The sequence below is a fragment of the Onychostoma macrolepis genome, chromosome 07, assembly GCF_012432095.1.
Source record: "Onychostoma macrolepis isolate SWU-2019 chromosome 07, ASM1243209v1, whole genome shotgun sequence".
In the NCBI taxonomy this organism is placed as follows: Eukaryota; Metazoa; Chordata; class Actinopteri; order Cypriniformes; family Cyprinidae; genus Onychostoma; species Onychostoma macrolepis.
In genome coordinates, this window is record NC_081161.1 from 48,878,330 (window position 1) to 48,898,879 (window position 20,550).

General features: G+C 37.7%; 2 protein-coding genes across 2 annotated transcripts in view; both read left to right on the forward strand.

Annotated features, from left to right (window-relative positions):
• LOC131544177 (carbonic anhydrase 4-like) overlaps positions 1-20,550 on the forward strand; it is a 144,113-nt gene that overhangs the window by 34,826 nt on the left and 88,737 nt on the right. The window lies entirely within an intron of this gene.
• On the forward strand, positions 8,210-10,955 carry LOC131544179 (carbonic anhydrase 4-like). Its single transcript, XM_058782241.1, has 9 exons — positions 8,210-8,390; positions 8,611-8,680; positions 8,784-8,810; positions 8,958-9,128; positions 9,219-9,370; positions 9,446-9,514; positions 9,585-9,657; positions 9,743-9,906; positions 10,317-10,955. Exons 1-9 carry the CDS (start codon positions 8,388-8,390, stop codon positions 10,638-10,640), a joined length of 1,053 nt encoding a protein of 350 aa, XP_058638224.1. The 5' UTR covers positions 8,210-8,387; the 3' UTR covers positions 10,641-10,955.

A 20,550-nucleotide genomic window follows, 5' to 3' on the forward strand; every position in this document is an offset into this window, starting at 1 on the left:
GAGCTTACGTTGCGACACCCCTCCCCCACCTGGGACAGTCAGATCACCTTTCTTTGTTCCTCACCCCCAAATATGCACCCCTCATCAACCGTGTGAAGCCATCAGTGAAGACCATCAAGGTGTGGCCTGCGGGGCAGATTCCACACTCAGGAAAGGTTTCTACACACAGACTGGAGTATGTTTGCTTCTCAAGCCACCAGTGGCGCTCACACAGACATTGACTCTTACACCTCCTCTGTATTGGATCATATCAATATCACCATTGACAGTGTTACAACCCAGAAACAGATCACCACATATCCAAATCAGAAGCCTTGGATGAACAAGGAAGTGCGACTCCTGTTGAAGTCACGCAACACTGCCTTCAGATCAGCAGATGCACAAGCCTACAGCACATCCAGAGCAAACCTGAAGAGGGGCATCAAAAGGCCAAGCACTGCTACAAGCTAAAGATAGAGGACACTTTTCCAACTCTGACCCTCGGCGCATGTGGCAGGGCATTCAGGCCATCAGTGACTACAAACCCACCCACTCCACCCCCGCAGCCACTGATGTCAACTTCCTGAACGAGCTAAATTACTTTTATGCTCGCTTTGAAAGAGACAACAGAGAAACTGCCACCAAGCTCAATCCCTCAGATGACCACCCACCAATCATACTCTCCTTCACAGATGTCTGCAAGGAACTGAGCCAGATCAGCGCACAAGGTTGCTGGACCAGACAACATCCTGGTCGTGTTCTCAGGGCATGTGCGGAGCAGCTCGCTGGGGTTTTACAGACATTTTCAACCTGTCTCTTGCCCAAGCAGCCGTACCAACATGCTTAAAATGCACTTCCATTGTGCCAGTGCCAAAACACTCTAGTCCGAGGTGCCGTAATGACTACCGCCCTGTAGCACTCACACCCATCGTCATGAAGTGCTTTGAGCGGCTGGTCCTGGAACACCTAAAAGACTCTCTACCATCCACATTGGACTCACACCAGTTTGCCTACCGTAGCAATAGGAGCACAGAGGACGCAGTTTCCATGGCACTGCACTCTGTGCTCACTCACCTGGACAATAAGAACACTTATGCACGTATGCTGTTTGTTGACTTCAGCTCAGCATTCAACACTGTCATCCCAACCAAGTTAATAGCCAAACTTGAGACCTGGGCATCAATACCTCAATGTGTAACTGGATTTTGGACTTCCTGACCAACAGACCCCAGAATGTTCGATCAGGATTCACCTGCTCCACATCCATCACACTTAACACTGGTGTACCACAGGGCTGTGTGCTAAGCCCGTTTCTCTACTCCCTCTTCACCTCCGACTGCAAGCCTGTGTATGGATCTAATTCCATCGTCAAGTTTGCAGACGACACCACGGTGATTGGCCTCATCAGTAACAACGATGAGACTGCCTATAGGGAGGAGATCCAGCACCTGGCCACATGGTGCACTGAAAATAACCTGCTCCTCAACACCACCAAAACGAAGGAGCTCATCGTGGACTTCAGGAAGGAGTCAAGAGGCACACACGACACCATCCACATCAATGGAATGGCTGTTGAGCGTGTCTCCAGTTTCAAGTTCCTGGGGATCCACATCTCGGCGGACATGTTGTGGAAAACCAACACCTCCAGCCTGGTCAAGAAGGCTCACCAGCGCCTCTTCTTTCTGAGGACACTGAGGAAGAATCAGCTCTCCTCTGCTATACTGGTGAACTTCTATCGCTGCGCAATAGAAAGCATCCTGACCAACTGTGTCACAGTATGGTATGGGAGCTGCTCTGTTGCGGAGCGCAAGGCACTGCAGCGGGTGGTGAAAACTGCCCAGCGCATCACAGGGACTCCACTACCTGCCATCGAACACATCCAGAGGAAACGCTGTCTGCATCGAGCTCGCAGCATCCTTAAGGACTCCTCTCACCCAGCCCACAGACTGTTTTCTCTCCTGCCCTCCGGCAGGCGTTTCAGGTGCCTCCGGACCAGGACCAGCAGACTAAAGAACAGTTTCTTCCCCAGAGCTGTCTCTTTACTGAACTCTAACCCCCGTTGATCCACTTCCTCATATATTATTAACTCTTCTCTCCTACCTCACATCTGCTTTATTTGCACTACTGAATGTAAATTTTTATCACAGTAACAACTGTTTACTTTTGTATCTTGCACTACCATACCTAAATTGGACTATGCTCATTTGCACTGCCGACTGTTGTTACATTATCAATGCTTACATTAATATTTTGCACCGTATGTCTAATTGTAATACGCAATCACTTCCACTGCACTTTTACACCTTGTTTATAGTGACAGTCATCTGTATATATATTATATTGATAGTACATATCACCTGTAAATTCTGCCTATAGTAATAGCCATCTGTATATTTATTCACTATACATATTCACCTGTAAATTCTGTATATTTATTCACTATACATATTCACCTGTAAATTCTGTATATTTATTCACTATACATATTCACTTGTAATTTCTGTATATTTATTCACTATACATATTCACCTGTAAATTCTGTTTATATTAATAACCATCTTTCTATATATATTTATACATATACTCAGTACATATCCTTGTCCTGCACTTATTCAACCATTGTATATACTGCACTTGCTACTATTGCACTTCTGGTTAGATCTAAACTGCATTTCGTTGCCCTGTACCTGTACTTGTGTAATGGCAATAAAGTTGAATCTAATCTAATCTAATCTAAACTACATTATAAAACTCAGGAGAGTATGTATTTTAATATCTCCGCTTCTCCGGTTGTCAGTCATAATGACAGTTTCTTGCGTGAACGTTATATTATACCCAACTGTATTATTTCCTTTTCGTATTAGTGTTTAAAATATTTATTTTGAAATGAATTAAGTAATTATTTACTTAATTAAACAAACAATTAAGCAGGGTAGGGTATAACCAGTGTTGGGCAAGCTACTTGGAAAATGTAGTGAGCTAAGCTAACAGTTACTCTTCTTTAAATGAAGCTTAGCTACACTAAAGCTACAGCCCTGGGAAATGTAGCAAGCTAAGCTACGGCAACATGGCAAAAGTAGTTTACTGCATCCAAGCTATTTAAAAAAAAATAAAAAAATTCTATTGAATTATATAATTCATAATACCAAGTCAATGCTCTCTCAGTGATCAATGAAACTGTCAGTTAAGTAGATAGACAGGCATGTTCAGTTTAACTGTTTATTCAACAGCTGTTCCAAACCAATTTGGCAACATAATCAGTATCAAATACAGGCCCGGATTGACCTCATATTGTGACACAGGCAAAATATTTTTTTGCTGTCGGCTGGAAACCTCCTATTGGTAGTTGGTATTGTGGCTTTATTGTATACAGATACATGTATATAAATGGTAACACTTCACAATAAGGTTCAGTAGTTAACATTAGTTAACTAGCGTTAACATGAACTAAGAATGAACAATACTTCTGCAGCATTTATCTTAATGTTAATTTCAACATTTACTAATGCAATATTAAAATCCAAAGTTGTTTGTTAACATTTGTTAATGCACTGTGAACTAACATGAACTACCAATGAACGAATGTATTTTCATTAACTAACATTAACAAAGATTAATAAATACTGTAACAAATGTATTTTAATGAACTCGTATTTTATAGTGTTACCATATAGAAGCCTACAGATAGGTTATGTTTATTTGCATCGTTGAATGTTTCATTAGATATTAATATAAACATTTCACCAAAATCAAGTTCAAATACGAAGCTTTTGACCAGCGAATGTTTTTTTTTTTTTCTGACTCATGTCCCGTTTTCCCCAGTTTTCTGTCATTATGTGGGCGTTCAGTTTTTTTTCTGTTATGTGGCCAAAGTATCATATTATGAAAGATTCAGCGCTTTGCACAAGCTATTTAGCTGTGACTTGACAACAAATGCTAGAGAAATTATTTTTTCCGCTCCTCAAAAACAAACAAACAAACAAACAAACAAAAAAAGCATTAGCCTTCATAAATAGTGTTTTTTTGAGTAAAGAAACCGCTGTACTTATTCAATCAACAGTTCTTTATTTACCTTCAGACTGCAAACAAGCTGAGAAGCTCTAAACTGTGCGCCGCACTTCATTCACGAGGTGGGAGGAATAATGAGGTTTGACTGACAGTTTGAGGAGCCAATGGCGTTACGAGCTTTAGTGTCTGTGGCGTCACTTACTGATCCAGGATCAGTGATCCGTAGCTGTTATATTTCTGATTTGAGCTTGAGTTTCAGAATGCTTTCTTTGGAAAATGTAACGTTATCTTTTGTTGACGCTACCGCGCTACTTGATCAAAAAAAGAGCTTAGCTACCGAAAAGCTATTTGATTCAGAAAGCAGTGACGCTACCGCCACGCTACTGAGAAATGTAGTTAAACTAGTAGCGTCACTACTTGTAGCGACGCTACTGCCCATCACTGGGTATAACAGCTGTCATATCATACCCAGCCATACCCAGCTGATGCAAATAATATAATGTATATCTACACAGAAGCAAGCCCAGTCTATAGACAACCAAGAACGAATACGTTTGTTGGGAAGCTTTGAGGTCGTTACCATTAAAGAGAAGTGGTGATAGTTCACATGATCCATCTGGCATGTAAATAAAAGTTTTGTATAGATTTATAAATAGATTTATAAAACTTTTTGGAATGGCATTTATAACGTGCTTAAATTGTTTACGTTCTGTAGCTATTTAGAACACAAGTCACTGAAGGATAACAAACTCCTCATTCAATAAAAGAAGAACTAGCCTAACCAAACACCCCTTTCAAGCCAACCAAGAGTACATAGATATATAACCTAAATAGCCTGTTGTTCTATATTGGGGTTCTGTGTGGAATGAAGGTGTGATTATATAATATTTTTCAATACAGCAAAACCTGTTGGTGTCTTTGTTTTTTTTTTTCTATCTTTTCTTATCTGTGCTTCTCATCCACTCTGCACAGTGCAGCTTCACACTGATTTAACTCTGCACAGCTAAATAAAACAGGCTGGGTGCTGATTAAAATTTCTGAAATAAATATTACTGTAAAACGCTGTCCACAAGGGGAAAACAAATTTTGAAGTCATTATCCATTTTCTACCCGTGAACCAAAAATGAGAATCGAGCCAAAATCTTGTTTTGCGCTTCTCGAACAAACGAAAAACGAAAATAGGCGCCGTTTTCTCATTTTCTACTATCAATATTAAATCAAAAAACGAATGATCAGATGATACACGGACCTTTCTGCTGCCAGCTGACTGACATTGGAATCACAGATAAGAGTCGGTTGTCATTACACAGAATTCTGTAAGATCAGGTTGAAAATATCTTAAATTGTGTTCCGAAGACGAACAAAGCTTTTACGGGTTTGGAACGACATGGGGGTAAGTGATTAATGACAAAATTTTCATTTTGGGGTGGAGTAACCCTTTAAGGTACGTTTCATTTTTTTGCATATTTTGAAAATCTAACAGCACCCCAGCCACAAAGATCACCCCACCAGCAGACCACTGAGTGCTGAAGTAAAAAGGACTCTGCAGAGGTATAACCCACATTGAAAATGAATGGGAAAAGTGAAAAAATATATATTTTTTGTTTCATTTGTCAAAAAAAAAGTAGTAAGCCCAGTATAAATCTGAAAAGTTTTACATTTTTATAAAGGCCTGGATCTAGAGCACAAATGCAAATTGGAATGAACATTCTATCTCATACGCAACACACACACACACACACACACAGAAACACACACGTGTGTGTGACTGCAATGGAGTGCATTTTTATAGAAATTGGCATATAAAATCAACAAATTTGGCATAAATCTGAAAATTTCCACTCATAAATGAAGGACTGGTACTAGAGCACAAATGCAACATGGAACAAGCATGTTCACTCACTCTCTCACACTCACACACACACACACACAGACACACAGGTGTGACATAGGTGTCCAGTGCATTTTTTAGATTTTGGCAAATGAAATGCACAGAACATAAATGCATAACAATGTGACACACACACACACAGAGAGAGAGAGAGAGAGAGAGAGAGACATTTCTGCAAATTTATGTAACATAATTCGCAAAAGCAGACCATTCAAAAGACACCAGACAATAACAACAAATTCTAACCTTTGACAAAAATATGGATTTTTTTTATATATTTTAGAATTTTTAAATATATTTTCACAAAATATATATCATAAAGTTGCAAGGAGAAGCTGAAACATGAAGAAAAATTGACTTGAAACCAAACTGAAAATGAATGAGTCCCTATGGACCTCTGCTGGATATATGTGGTCATTGCACTTTCTTTCTTTAACTGTAATTCCTAAAGTTTTTATTCTAACCTGCATATAGCAGTATTCTATCCCTAACACATTGGCCAATATCTAGAAACCATTTATTTTTAATTTAGGTCATAATTTAAGTGATTTTTTAATAAAAAAATCATTTTTCATGAGCCAATTTATGGCGTAGTTGAATAATTGTGCCGTAAATAGGTTAAAAACTATCAAATATCCACAAAAACGCAGCATAAGTGTATAGTTGAGAAGTAAATAAAAAAAATGATATATAGTTTGTCATATAAAAAATGTATATTTCCTTATGCAATCGCTCTGTAAAAGTTTGGGGTCTAGCTGACCCCAAGGACCTTAAATGTAAACCCTACTCGAGGGGCGATGTAGGGTTAAAGGGAGCAGTAGTTAGAGTAGTATAGTGTTTTCGTACTGTGGAAGTTAATGGGGAGCGGAAACTAGTTGATTACCCTCATTCTTCAAAATATCTTGTTTTGTGTTCAGCAGAAGGAAAACATGATACAGGTTTGGAGCAACTTCAGGGTGAGCAATGCCTGTCCGGCACCTCATGATTTTAGCCTTGATTTTCAATCGCAGATATTTTTGTGGAAATCGCAGACAAATGTCTGAAATCTGAGGCAAATCTGTGCTCGTTCACCTGAGTGACAGTTGTGTAGCATGCATTATCAAAGACGTGAAGCCCCAAAGCGTTGCTGATGCCTGTGGGATATTTAGCGTTCTAATATCTTGACCTGTCGGTGACTCACAGTCCTGCAGTGAGAAATGTGCTGACTGGAAATGACATCGGCGAGGACCTACAGCCAATGAGAGAGCATGATACAGAGCAAGGTAAAGTTTAGAGGATGTCATAGATCTGAAGTGAAACATCAGCACGAATGGCTTCTGCAAGCAATTGTTTCTCCTTAATATTATTTTTTCCCCACTGCAAATCAGTGTACAGACAACTTGGATTGCAAACATTTTGCAGGCTTCCGTTTTTGACTAATAAATCTATTCTGACGTGAGAACGCCTGTCTTTTGTATGATCTTAGGTTATTTCCGCTCAACTGCTAATACCATATCATACATATATCAAAGTAGCTTGGTTGAAGGTAACCAAATTTGGGTTGTTTTGCAACCCACTGATGAGAAAATATGAACAAACCTAACCGTGGGTCATTTTCAATCTAGAATTTTGGGTTATTCATTAAACCCAGTATATTAAATAAGTTGATGCTAGTTATGCTCGTTCATTTTTAAAGGAGCACCAGCTCATTATTTACCTTGAACATGGGTTAATATTTCCGGATTAACTTAAATTTCTTAAAATTTGGTAAAATATACTACACAATCAGTTTACAATGCACCTTTTATTTTAGGATAAATACAATTCTAAAAACATCATCTATCTATATTTCCATGTGTATAATTTTATACATTTAAAATAGTTTAACAAATAACTTTTTAATTCATGTGTAACCACTCCTGAAATGGCAGAACTTTTCATGCTTAAATAGTTTTAATATTAATATTACTTTAATGTCTAATATTGCTTCAATTCTTTGGTATTTTTTCTAATGAGCTACTCTAACTTTATTTGAGTCAGTATCACTAAAGGTATCTTTACTTTTACTCTGATATGATGACTGGGTAATGTAGACAACACTGACTGTCCACAACATTTCTTTCCTCAATAAAATGCTCAAGTTACATCTGACATGAATATAAGGAAACCAACTGAACATGGATCCTGGGTTATGAACTGGCCATCAAACTACCTGATTGGGGATGGAGTTTGATTGCCGTCAACCTAAATTTTCATCAAACACCTGAACCAAATTGGCCTAATCACTTAACACACTTTAGGTGCCACCTGCCTCAATGAGCTCATGTTGATACCTGGCTAATCATGTCTTTGCACATTTCAGGACGTTGAAACCCTTTGAGTATAAAGCCTTCAAACACAGCGGTTTTTAAACAGGGTTTTGCAGATTTAATACAGGAGCCAAGTTTGGCTTGCAATTAAAAGTAAAAATAAAATAAGAGACAGAGTTAAGCGTAGTAGTTAAGGACTGAAAGAGTTTAAGTTGTCCAAAATGGTAAGATAGCAGTTTGTCTTTGCACTAAAACCTGAGAAGTGAATCACAAAAATGTGTATAAAAATTACTTCATCTGCTTTTAATGCGTTATTTAATTATTTTATTCTTGGAAGGCACTATGCACTTTTAAATATTTTGAATAGATCTGTTAGATAATCACATTACTGGGCAGAGTGCTTACATAACTTTTGCTGCTGTTTTTATTTTTATTTTTTTTCAGATGAATGCTTTCATAGCCTGCCTTGCTGTTTGTCTGTTGCATGAGGTGTGCAGTGCATCAACACCTGTGTGTAAGTGTTTGTCATTTGATTACTTTGTAATTTATGTGAGTAATGTTGCATCGTGTATTGATATTTCAAACATTACTCTCCCTTTTCATGTGCTGCTTCTTAGCTTGGTGCTATCATAGGCCTTCATGTAGTAAGTGTTTTGTTTTTTTCTTTGCAAATTATATTTAAAAATAAAATGCGCGCTTCTAAGCTGTTTCAAAATCAGGGATTATACATGATTTGATGCTAATTACCAGGTGGGGATATTTTAAGGTGTCTTTTTTCCCCTGCATCTCAGGTGATGCCGTTTGGCCCATAATTGCAGAGAAAGACTGTGATGGCACTCAACAGTCTCCGATAGACATTGTAACCGCCGATGTGCAAGCTAATACTGATCTGACCGCTTTCACCTTCACTGGCTACAATGACCGTGCAACCTTAACTGAGATTGAAAACACTGGCAGGACAAGTGAGTAGTGTAATGTTTCTGTTTGAGCTTTTGTGTAAGAATTATTGACTGGGAACCGAATGTTTAATCTGTTGTGGTTTCGCTCTTCAGTTAAAGTTACACTTGGTGACCAGAAAATGTATGTGGAAGGAGGTGATCTGCCAGGCTTGTTTAACAGCACACAGTTTCATCTTCACTGGGGTAATGGCAGCGCCACACCTGGGTCTGAACATGGTGTAAATGGCAAACGATACCCCATGGAGGTTTGAAAACAATGTAACTACAACTGAAAGCTTTTGTTTTATACTGGTCTTCTAAAAGGGTTTTGTGTGTCTCAGTTGCATATCTTGAATGAGGCTGGTAACGGCAGTGATCCAGTATTGTCAGTTCTTGGGATCTTCATTGAGGTATGTCACCTTTTCGTCTGATATTTGGAGAAATTGTTCAATTGATCATTTTAATTGTAATCGCCCACAGGCCTCTAATGACACCGGGAAACCAGAGAGCTGGAAGACCTTAACGTCATATCTAGCACAAATTGCGAGTGCAGGTTTGGACCCTTTCCTACAGTATTAGTAAAGAAGTGGTTCTGTATGCTGGTAATGTACAGAAGTTAACGTTTTAATTTATTTCAGGTGATAAAACGCACGTTTCTGACAAGCTCACCATGGATGATCTGCTTCCTGGAGTGGACAGGACTAAGTATTACCGTTATCTTGGCTCTTTGACTACACCAAGTTGTGACGAAGGTGTGATTTGGACCATCTTTAAAGACTCCGTTAAAGTCAGCCAAGATTTGGTAAGTCTAGACTCTATACACAAATATTTAGGCCTAAATTCAAGATTTCTGTGTCTGGGTTGCACATGAATTGCATTCGTTTTAATGAGCTAAAACCTAATGTGACGCATCAGTCCTGCATAAGATTTCAATAAAACTGATTTAAGTGCACAATAACCAGGTTTTTGATATTTAACCAAGTGAATATTGCTTGAAATACAGCTAGACATGTTTTAACCAAGTTTTTTTTGCAACTCACAATTAATAGATGTATGCTGATTGTAAGCCATTTGAACACAATCTTGGAAATGAGAACTGATGTAAATGGTTCCCAAGTGTCTTTTTTTTTTTTTTTTTTTTTCTCACTCTCCATTTGGAGGAAAGGATCAAAGTGTCTCTCTGGTTCAGATTATTTTGATTTCTCCAAATAGATTGACCTCTTCAGTACGACTGTCTACATCAACCAGACCACCAACTCTCCCCTAATGACCAACACATTCAGGGCTGTTCAGCCCATCTATGGCAGGATTGTGACGTCACAGGTAGCGGTTCCCAAAACTACTGGCCTCATAAAGCCAACATCAGGTACCAAAACTACCGGTTTTGTAGGAAACCCAACTACTGGCCTTATAACGCCAAGATCGGTTATCAAAACTAGTCTTACAAAGCTGACATCAACCGCAACGAACCCATCCCTGGCTCTCAGTTTTCCTCTTCTGAGTGTCGTGCTCCTGTACTGCATCCTACCTTCGTAAGCTGCTTCACAAAATACTGAGATTAAGATGGCTTTATGTGACTAAAATATTCCCTTTAATGTTTAAAAAAAAAAAAAAAAAAACATCAGCAATGTAAAGTAATCGCTAATGTCAATTTGTAACTGTGTTGCTAGATTCCTCATTCTCCGCTTGTTTCCTGCATCTGTTTAATATGAAACTGCCTCCCAGGTTGTGCACTAAAGGCTTTATTTGGTTGTAGTGCTGGGTGTTTTATAGAAATGTTAGCTGTTTGATTTGCACAGTTTTGAATGACATTTGAGCTGCTTGTGGCTTTTACATAAATGCACTTATTGTGGACACTATAGTCTTGTTACTTGTGCAGAAGTGTAATGTTTCTTCTGAATGAAGGCAACATGCTGAGGACGGAGGACATGTCACCGGTTCAACTATTTGCTTTTAGAAAAAATCATCCCTTTTGCTTCTTAAAAGTGAAACTGTATCTAATGCTTGTATCATCTCACTGGGATTGTGGCTTGTCAGACTTGTAGGTGTCACTGTAAAGTTAAGGTTGGTTTTAACGAGTCCGCACAAGGTTTGTGTCCTTGTCTGCTTATGTGATTTTGATTACTGAGGCATTTTGACAAATTCAACCAGTCTCGTTCCCCCCTGTTGAAGTGTTTTAAGCTTAAGAATTCATTAAAGTTTGTTCAAGCAATTTATTGTAGAATGTGTGTCCTTATTTCGCATCTGGTGCGGCAAATTAATCCACTCATCTGTCTCTAAATATGTAAAATATTATATTTGCACTTCTACATTGCCAATAGACACCATCCTAATCCGAGCTGGTAGATTTACTACAAATTGTAGTCAATTACATGTAGTTGGTAATGTAACTTAGGTTAGTCATTTTAAGATTTCTGACTGCTTTTGTGTAACTTAAAACATACAATTAAACGGAAGTGTTTTAACAGGCACTGCATTAAATGGGCTTAATGTAGAAACTGAAGTGGGTTTTGGAGTTGATCTAAAACGACTAATAAAAAATATTGAACCATGTGAACACTAAAATGCATTTTGTGCATGTGACCTTTTTAAAAATTTTTTTTGGGTGTAGCTTCAATGTTTACAAAATACATTTTTTTAAAAACCGCAACGCTTAATGTGTTCAGGTTTTCAAACATTATACTCTGGTTGATCAGGCTGTTGTCCATTTACATGATGCATTAATTGTAATAAGCTACTACTGAAATTCCTACAAGGATTATAACACATCTGAAGTGCTTTTAATAAATAAATAAATGGAGTTTACTTAAGTTCAAACAACACAGACTAAACCTGATTGACTCCAGAGCCATTGAACGGCTCTGATTGGTTTGTGTGACAATGAGCTCACACTGCCAGCTTCGTAAATCAAATGTGCCAATGTCCCTTAATGTGAATCTAAGTCTAAATTTAAACTGTCCGTGTATCTTTAGATCACTTGGAGGAAACCACACAATTTATATGTATTACTTTGGTGGGGTTTTTTTGTTGATTGTGAACATCTTTGGTGAATCTTCTTTCATCGGAGGGACATAAATCTCTTTTCAGATAAGGTTTCCATTTAATTAACGTTATGTGTCTGTGCCAGTCGTGTTTTTGACGCTTTGAGAGAGAAAAAAAGTCATTCTAACATGTTACCATTCTTTTATTTGCAAAATTAAGTTGTGTATTTATTTCTGATTTTCTGAATTTGGTTTCATTGTAATGAGGTTAATCTTTGAAAAGCCATGATTATAAACATACGGTTACTTTGTCTTGAGCTGATCACCCAACTGTGGTAGTGTTCATTGATAGGGATTTATATTTATCAAGCTTGGCAATCTTATTGCCTTTATTTTCTAATATATATTTATCACTACAGATAAGAACGATCAAATTGTGAAAAGGGTTTCTTGTAAGAGAGCATACAGTATCGGAAGGTTTTTAACTATATTACCGAAACCATTGTTCTCAGCGTACTGTCCTCCTTAAAAATAAACAAATCAATCATTTGCTTGTGTGTGTGGAATATTAACATTTGTTTTTCTGATCAGCTGCTATAGAAGACAAACTGTAATCTGAGTGCAGAGACGGGAATAGTAAGTATATTTTAATGTCTCCTCTGTTATAGAGATTTCTGAATCAGGCCTAATGGAGGGTGATTCGGTCAATCTTGGAAGAAAAACTTTAGCAATGTGTCCATTTCAGGTGGATAATTTGTGCTTCCTTTCAGTCATTCGTGTAAAAATCTGTTATTTAATTTATTTATTTTTGATGACTAGGACAACTTATTTTATTTTTAATCGTGGCAACAGAGGTGAAGAGTGTATGTTAGCATTACCACAACAGACACATTCATGTGAAATACCCAATAAACCACAATTATCAACATACCCTGTGATACTCACAAGTTGCTTTGAAATAATTGATCAAATAATATCAGTGAGTTTGTAGCTGAACTCTGCTCACTGTAAGTGCTGCTGTTGGGCTTTAATCATATGTTGAATGTAACTCAGAGATCCTCATCACCACACCAGCTGGGATCACGGCCCGCACCCGACGGCCAGGAAACCCAGCTCCAGCTCACAAAGGAGCGATATGCCAGAAACCTGTGACGACTGAAACACAGGCAAATGGTCAATGGACACACAAGCATTTATTTTTCATCAGTGTCTTTGTTTTGCATACAAGCACAGTCTATGAATCATCTAGTACTTCCTTATATTTCTATACAGACTGTTAATCCACTGTGCTAAATAAAATCCTTGGATTGTTTTGGATATTTTATTTATGAGTTTGTGGATATGCTCGGTCCTGGCAGCTTTTACAGCATGTCTATAGCAGGACAAACTGTTTCCATGCAATTGTAAAAACTTCCAAGTTAGTTTTTTTTTTCTCAATTTGTGCTCAAGATTACGAGTTTCTTTCTTGAGAGAATGGGTATAACTGTTGGGTTCTGATGTCAACACAATTATCATTTTCAAATCATCTTCAAATTCAAAATTGCTTGATTGGCATGACTGCAAAAATACAATATTACTTGTTCAGGATCTGCCTCTGCTTTGTGGACTCATAATTTGATTTTGTAGTTTGATAGATTTACTTTGTGCTTTTGATCCCGATGCTCCATGTATATTAGATTAATTGATTGATTCTGATGTTTGGGTGAGAAGCAGTGCTGGTCTGAGACTGGTTTGTGAGTCTCAGAACCAGCTGAATGATGGGACGGTTTTCAGGGTTCAGTTCTTGGGTTTGAAGCGCTTTAAAATGTAGCGATTCTGTGGGACTCGATTTTAGACGTGTAATGATTTCTAATAAACACACTTGTCTTAAAAGAGCAACAGAATAACTTTATTCTCGCAGAAAGCGGTGAACACACTCACAGAACCCAACACAAACAAGTCTGGAGCAGAGAAGTGAACCTCCTCAAGTCTTCACTCTGCTCTTTTGCTGCAGCAGCACACTCTCTGATGAGAGAGAGAGAGAGAGAGAGAGAGAGCACACACAGATAGTGAGAGAGAGAGAGGTTTAACAATACTTTTATTTATAAATTTTTACTTCACAATTATGAACAGTATAACCACTACTACATTTGCATTCTTACTATTATAAAACCTCCTTTAAAACCTTCCTTTCAAATTTTTCAAAAATTTAAAACAAACTGATCCTTATCTAACATACATAACACTTCGTTAACACACCATATATCACAAAAAACAAATAAATTATTTGTCAACCTATAATACGCAAATTCAATCTTAAGCCTCCCTGCTATAAGCCGCTTGCACATTTCTTCAGGATCTATAGTTGCCAATTGTAAACCTTTGTTTTTTCGTGTTTTCCACACTGCCAGTTTAGCCGTTCCAATCAGGTAATTTAATAAGCAAATTTTTTTTTCCTTTTTGGAAATGTATATTTTATCCCTCCAATAAACACCTTCTCTGAAAAATTCTCATCAAATTTCCTAAACCAGCTCCCAAGCAATTTAAAAACACCTTTTAATCTCTCACACTTCAAAAACAAATGCTCTAAATCCTCTTTTTCCCCACAGAATCTACATTCCCCCTTTACAGCTGCATTAAGGTGTGCCACATGTCCGTCTGTTGCTATCGCCCCATAAATAATCCTCCACTGCAGATCCCCCGAACGTTTCTCTACAGGGGATTTATATAGGGCTCTCCACCTGTCTCTTATCAGGAAGTCTGGGCTCAACAAATCTGGCCACTTGGAAATTTTTTGTTTTCTCAAAGAGTCTTGATGGATTGTCTTTACTGTGATGTTATACAGTTCTTTCTTTGACGTGCTTTTAAAAGAATAAAACTGAGGATTCTTGATGGATAAAATGGCATCCACCACTTCTTCTTCATCCTCTTTTATTGCTGGAGAAATTACCAGTTCTGGAAACTGCACATTATCCCCCATTTCCTGGGTGTTCTCATGTCTTTGTGCAATAAATGTTCTGTATCCACCTGGTAGTACGTTGTATATTTCTTCCTTTAGCTTAGACACTAGACGTGAACATCTCAAGCCCGTTGCTTCTTGAAGTTCATCACTTGATTTCCATCCATCTTCATTCAATAAATGATCCAACTTTACGATTCCATTCCTTAATAAACATTGCCGTATCGTCACAGAAGACAGCAATCTAGTTTGAATCAGTGGATTAAAAAAAAGTGGCTCCTCTGGTGCCCAAAGGTCCAGATTGTCCATACTCCGTTCTGCTTTTACCACAGTTCTCCATGTTTGCAGCACAGCTCTATAAAAAACAGTGAGCTCAGACAGGTTCATCTCTTCAAGCTTAATTAAAAACAGTTGTTTATCAAGTCCAAAGCCACCAACTGTCCTCATGATCGCACTTGCAGTTTTCCCCCAAAGCACATCTTTATCATACAGGAATCTCTGTGCAGCTTGTAGCCTGAAGCCACGGATTCTGTTTCTCACATCCACCAGTCCTTGGCCACCCTCTTGTACTGGTAGGTATAATACTGCAGCACGCAACCAATGTTGTCCATCCCAGAAAAAGTTCACTATTGTCCTTTGTATATTGGAGATCAGCTCCTCTGGTGGCTCCATGACTACAGTCCTATGCCACAGAACAGAAGCAGCCAGATTGTTTACTACCAAAACCCTTCCTCGATATGACAATTGTGGTAATAGCCATCGCCACTTCGACAATCGGACAGACACCTTTTCTATCAAACCCTCCCAGTTTTTCTTTTGAAATTGTTAATTTCCAAAAAAAAACACCTAAAATCTTTAGTCCGTCTTTCCTCCATTGGAACCCTCCTGGAAGTTTTGGAAAATTTTCCAACTTACCTATCATAAATCCTTCACTTTTGTCCAATTAACCTTAGCAGAGGAGGCTTTTTCATATAATTCAATAGTTTTTGTTAAAATTTCAATGTCTTCCTGTCCTGTAATACAAACTGTAATGTCATCTGCATAAGCTGATAAAACCACATTAGAATGACCATTAACATGAGGGATTGAAGACCCATTTAAATTCCTCCTCAACCTACATAATAAGGTTTCAATAATTAGGCTATATAATTGTCCAGAAATTGGACAACCTTGCCTTATGCCTCTTGTCACCGGTGTTGGAGCACTTAAACCACCCCCTACTTTCACCATCACATACACATTAGACTACAACAACTGAATATAAGAAATAAAAACATCACCAAAACCATAACTCTTTAACACTTTAAATAAATAATCATGATCAACACGATCAAACGCCTTTTCTTGGTCTAATGACAGCACTCCTATATCGTTCTTATTATTCTGATTAAAATCAATTATATCTCTCACTAAGAAAAGGCTATCTATAATAGAACCCTTAGGAATACAATATGTTTGATCATTTTTTATCAACAAATCCAGACATTGCTTGAGTCTATTTGCTAAAACCTTAGAAAAAATCTTATAGTCCAGGCACAACAGAGATACTGGTCTCCAGTTTTTTAGCAGTCCGATGTCTCCTTTTTTTGGAAGCAATGACAAAACTGCTCGACGACAACTTACTGGCAGTGAATTATTTTTGATGCATTCTAAAATTACTTCATATAAATCTGGACCTATTAGGTCCCAGAATTGTTGATAAAATTCCACCGGTAATCCATCAATTCCAGGCGATCTTCCTTTAGATAGTTGCCGCATAGCCTCTGTGAACTCCTGAAATGTGATTAAATCGTCCAATGCTTGCTTTTGTTTCTCTCCAAGCTGAGGTAACTCTTTAAGCAAGTCTTCAGTACAGTCAATGTCACAATTCTCAGCTGTATATAATTGTCTATAAAAGTCTCCTGCCAGTCTCCTCATCTCTGTGGGATCTGATGTAACGGATCCATCCGAACGACGAAGATGGCACATCATCTTTTGTTGGACATTTTTTCTTTCAAGGTTAAAAAAGAAAGTACTTGGAGCATCCATTTCTTTTATGGAAGAGTATCTTGATCTTATCAATGCTCCTTTCTTATTTAACCCATTACAGTTTACAGCTTCTTCGTTATTTACAACTTGTCTCTCAATGAACTCAATATCACTTTGTAAAGCTTTCACTGTTGCTTTCAAAATAGTTGATGAGTGGAAAGCATAGTTTTGACAAAACATTTTTATATTTGTCTTGCCCACATCCCACCATTGGCTTAGGTTTTCAAATGAATTTTTCTTCAATTTCCAAATATCCCAGAATATTTGACATTTTTCACAAAAAAAGACATCCTGTAATAACTTAATGCTAAAAATCCAATAATAATTAGATCTGGTTGTCTTCTTCAGATTAATATCTAATATAACCATGTGATGGTCTGAAAAACCATTAGGTCTAATAAAAGTATTCATCACCTTATTGTTCCATGTCTTTTTTAAATAAAACCTATCCAATCTTGCTCCACTAATTCTATTATCAACCACTCTTAGCCATGTATACTGCTTTACTCCTTCATTCCTCATTCTCCATACATATGTTAACTGGAATTCATTGATACATTTTTAATGCATCACTTGACTTATTATGGGGCTCTTCTCCATTTCTATCCACAACAAAATCTATTGTACAATTCCAATCACCTCCAAGTATAAGACAAACATTATCATCATATTTCTCAATCACATTTCGTAATTCCATAAAAAAAAAAGCCTTTCTAGACCATTATTAGGAGCATAAACATTAACAAATACAGATTCTATTCCTTTATACTCAATTTGTGTTAATAGTAATCTTCCTTTAACAATTTCTTCTACCTTTAAAATATTCACACTTTCAGAAAATAAAATAGCTACCCCAGCACTATTTCTTGTGTCATGAATCAAGGCCAAATTTCCTTTCCACCATAATCCCCATTCAACTTCATTATCAGTGTCTGTATGCGTTTCTTGTAAAAAACAAACATTAACCTTTTCTAAACCTAAAAACTCTGAAATCTGTGCTAATTTATTCTTGTCCCTACCTCCATTAATATTTAATGATCCCACTCTCCACACATCCATATAGAGAAATAAGAAATAGACAGAAACTGAGAAGAAAAAGCAAAAGAACACCACTTGTGATTTGTTCATTTCAACTTTTTTGAAACATTCACTTTTTTCCTCCTCAATTTCGTTATCATCTTTTTCAGCCAGAATATTTTCTTTTTATCCAAAACTTCGTAGCTCACTGTTTTTTGCAGCCGCAACACTGATATTACAAATTTGTCCACATCTGGAAAAAAATGTTCTACCTCTACAACTTTACCAAATGTTGTATCAAGAAAATCACTAATTTCCTCTAAAGAGTACATGTCTTCTATCACTTGTGACCCGATGTCCGAAAACTCAGAAAATGTATCTTCGTCTCTCATTTCTGCCTCACCAGTATTCTCACTTTGACTAATTCCCACATAATTTTCTCCACTACTTGCCACATGATCCATATCCTCACTCCTTACATTGTTTACAACCACTCCTGTTATCTCATTATTCACAATCACACTTTCCTCAATTCGGTTGTCATTTTCTTCATTTAATTCAACAACTTCCTCAGCTCCCTGGGTCTCGTTTTCCTCTACAACTTCCTCAACTCCCTGAGGCTCATTTCCCTCTACAACTTCCTTAACTCCCTGAGGTTCATTCTCTTCCACATCAGACTGCACGTTTTCAGTGTGTCTAGCGGCTTCTACCGCAGCTTGAACTTGAACTTTATGTGGGCATGCTAAACGCTTATGCCCCACATCTCCACACTCAAAACATTTCATGTTCCCAGTATTTGCATAAACCATGTACGCTCGTCCTTCATGCCAAACTTTAAATGACACATCTAACTCTTGTTCGTTTAGGAACATAAAAACCTGCCTTCTAAATGACATTACGTATTTCAGAACTTCATTTCTACATCCAAGAGGAATGGTTTTAATTGCTAGCTAACTTACAATAACGCAAAAGCTCTCGTTCTATTTCATGACTCTGGATGAAAGGCGGCACATTTGAAACGGTTACTTTAATAGTTGGAGCAACCAGCGGCAAAACAGTAATAAAGTCTCCACTTACCACTATTCCGCTGCTTACAAGACGATTCTTATAAGGGAAGTTGTGGCCTAATGGTTAGAGAGTCAGACTCGTAATCCAAAGGTTGCGAGTACGAGTCTCGGACCGGCAGGAATTGTAGGTGGGGGGAGTGAATGTCAAGCGCTCTCTCCACCCTCAATACCACGACTGAGGTGCCCTTGAGCAAGGCACCGAACCCCCAACTGCTCCCCGCAGTGGGCAGCATAAATGGCTGCCCACTGCTCCGGGTGTGTGTGTTCACTGCTGTGTGTGTGTGCACGTTGGATGGGTTAAATGCAGAGCACAAATTCCGAGTATGGGTCACCAAAGTCTGTAAATTGTTGATTAATTTATAATAAACATACTCAATTCTGAGTCGAGCTTCTAACAATCCCCAGAAAACCTCATAAACGTCTTTTGACCCTTTGTTCTGAATTAGATTTCTTCTGGAAAGCCATATAGAAAGTTTAGCTACTCCAAAAACAAAATTCATCAAAATATGTTTTTGTTTTTTCTTAACAGAATACCTTGGTCCAAAAATAAATAAAGGAAAAGAAAAACATTCCCCCAAATTCAAACCACTGTTTAACAAATTAAATAACCCCCCCAATCTACCACAACCACAAAACAAATGCACCAAAGTTTAATTTTGTATACAAAACGGACATTCCACTCCTTGAGTAGAATCTAAATGGGCTACATGTTTATTGGTAGCTATTGACTATTCTCCATTGAAGATCTCCTGTCCGTTTATCAATAGGCATCTTATACAAAGATCGCCAACAACTTTTCACTTGCTGATCAGGACCAAAAAAATCAAACCACTTTGATGTTTTCATTCCTTCAAAAGCTCTGCCATGGAGCACTTTCACACACAGTATATAAGCCTCCTTCTTACCCAACTCTTCAAAATAACCCAGATTTAAATTTGTAAAAGAAAGAAAACCATCTTCTAACCCAAATCGTTCACTCACAGTTAGACAGATATCAAGATATGGGAAAATATATTCACCCCCATCCTCCCACTGATTAACCATATCATGATCTTTAACAAACTCTCTTAATGACTGTGGCAATGATTCACAAACTTCTGCCACAATCCTTTTCATCAATCTTTCAGATCTTATATTTGCCAATTGCCGTAATTCAACAAGAGATGAGCATAGCTTTTAAAAGATGGCCTAACTTTGTACAACCAGCCTCTCTCAATGCTGAACGCAAACTAGCAGAGTTTAAAGAATGTATCTGTAGGAAGTCATTATAAAAAAGTGGCTCTTCAAAGATCCACATACCAGGTAAAACACTGGGATCTCTGGATACTTTCAAAATTTGCCACGCCTGCAAAACTGAATCATAAAAAGATGTTAAACCTGTGACTTGTGCCTCTTCAAGTTTCAGCAAAAAAAAT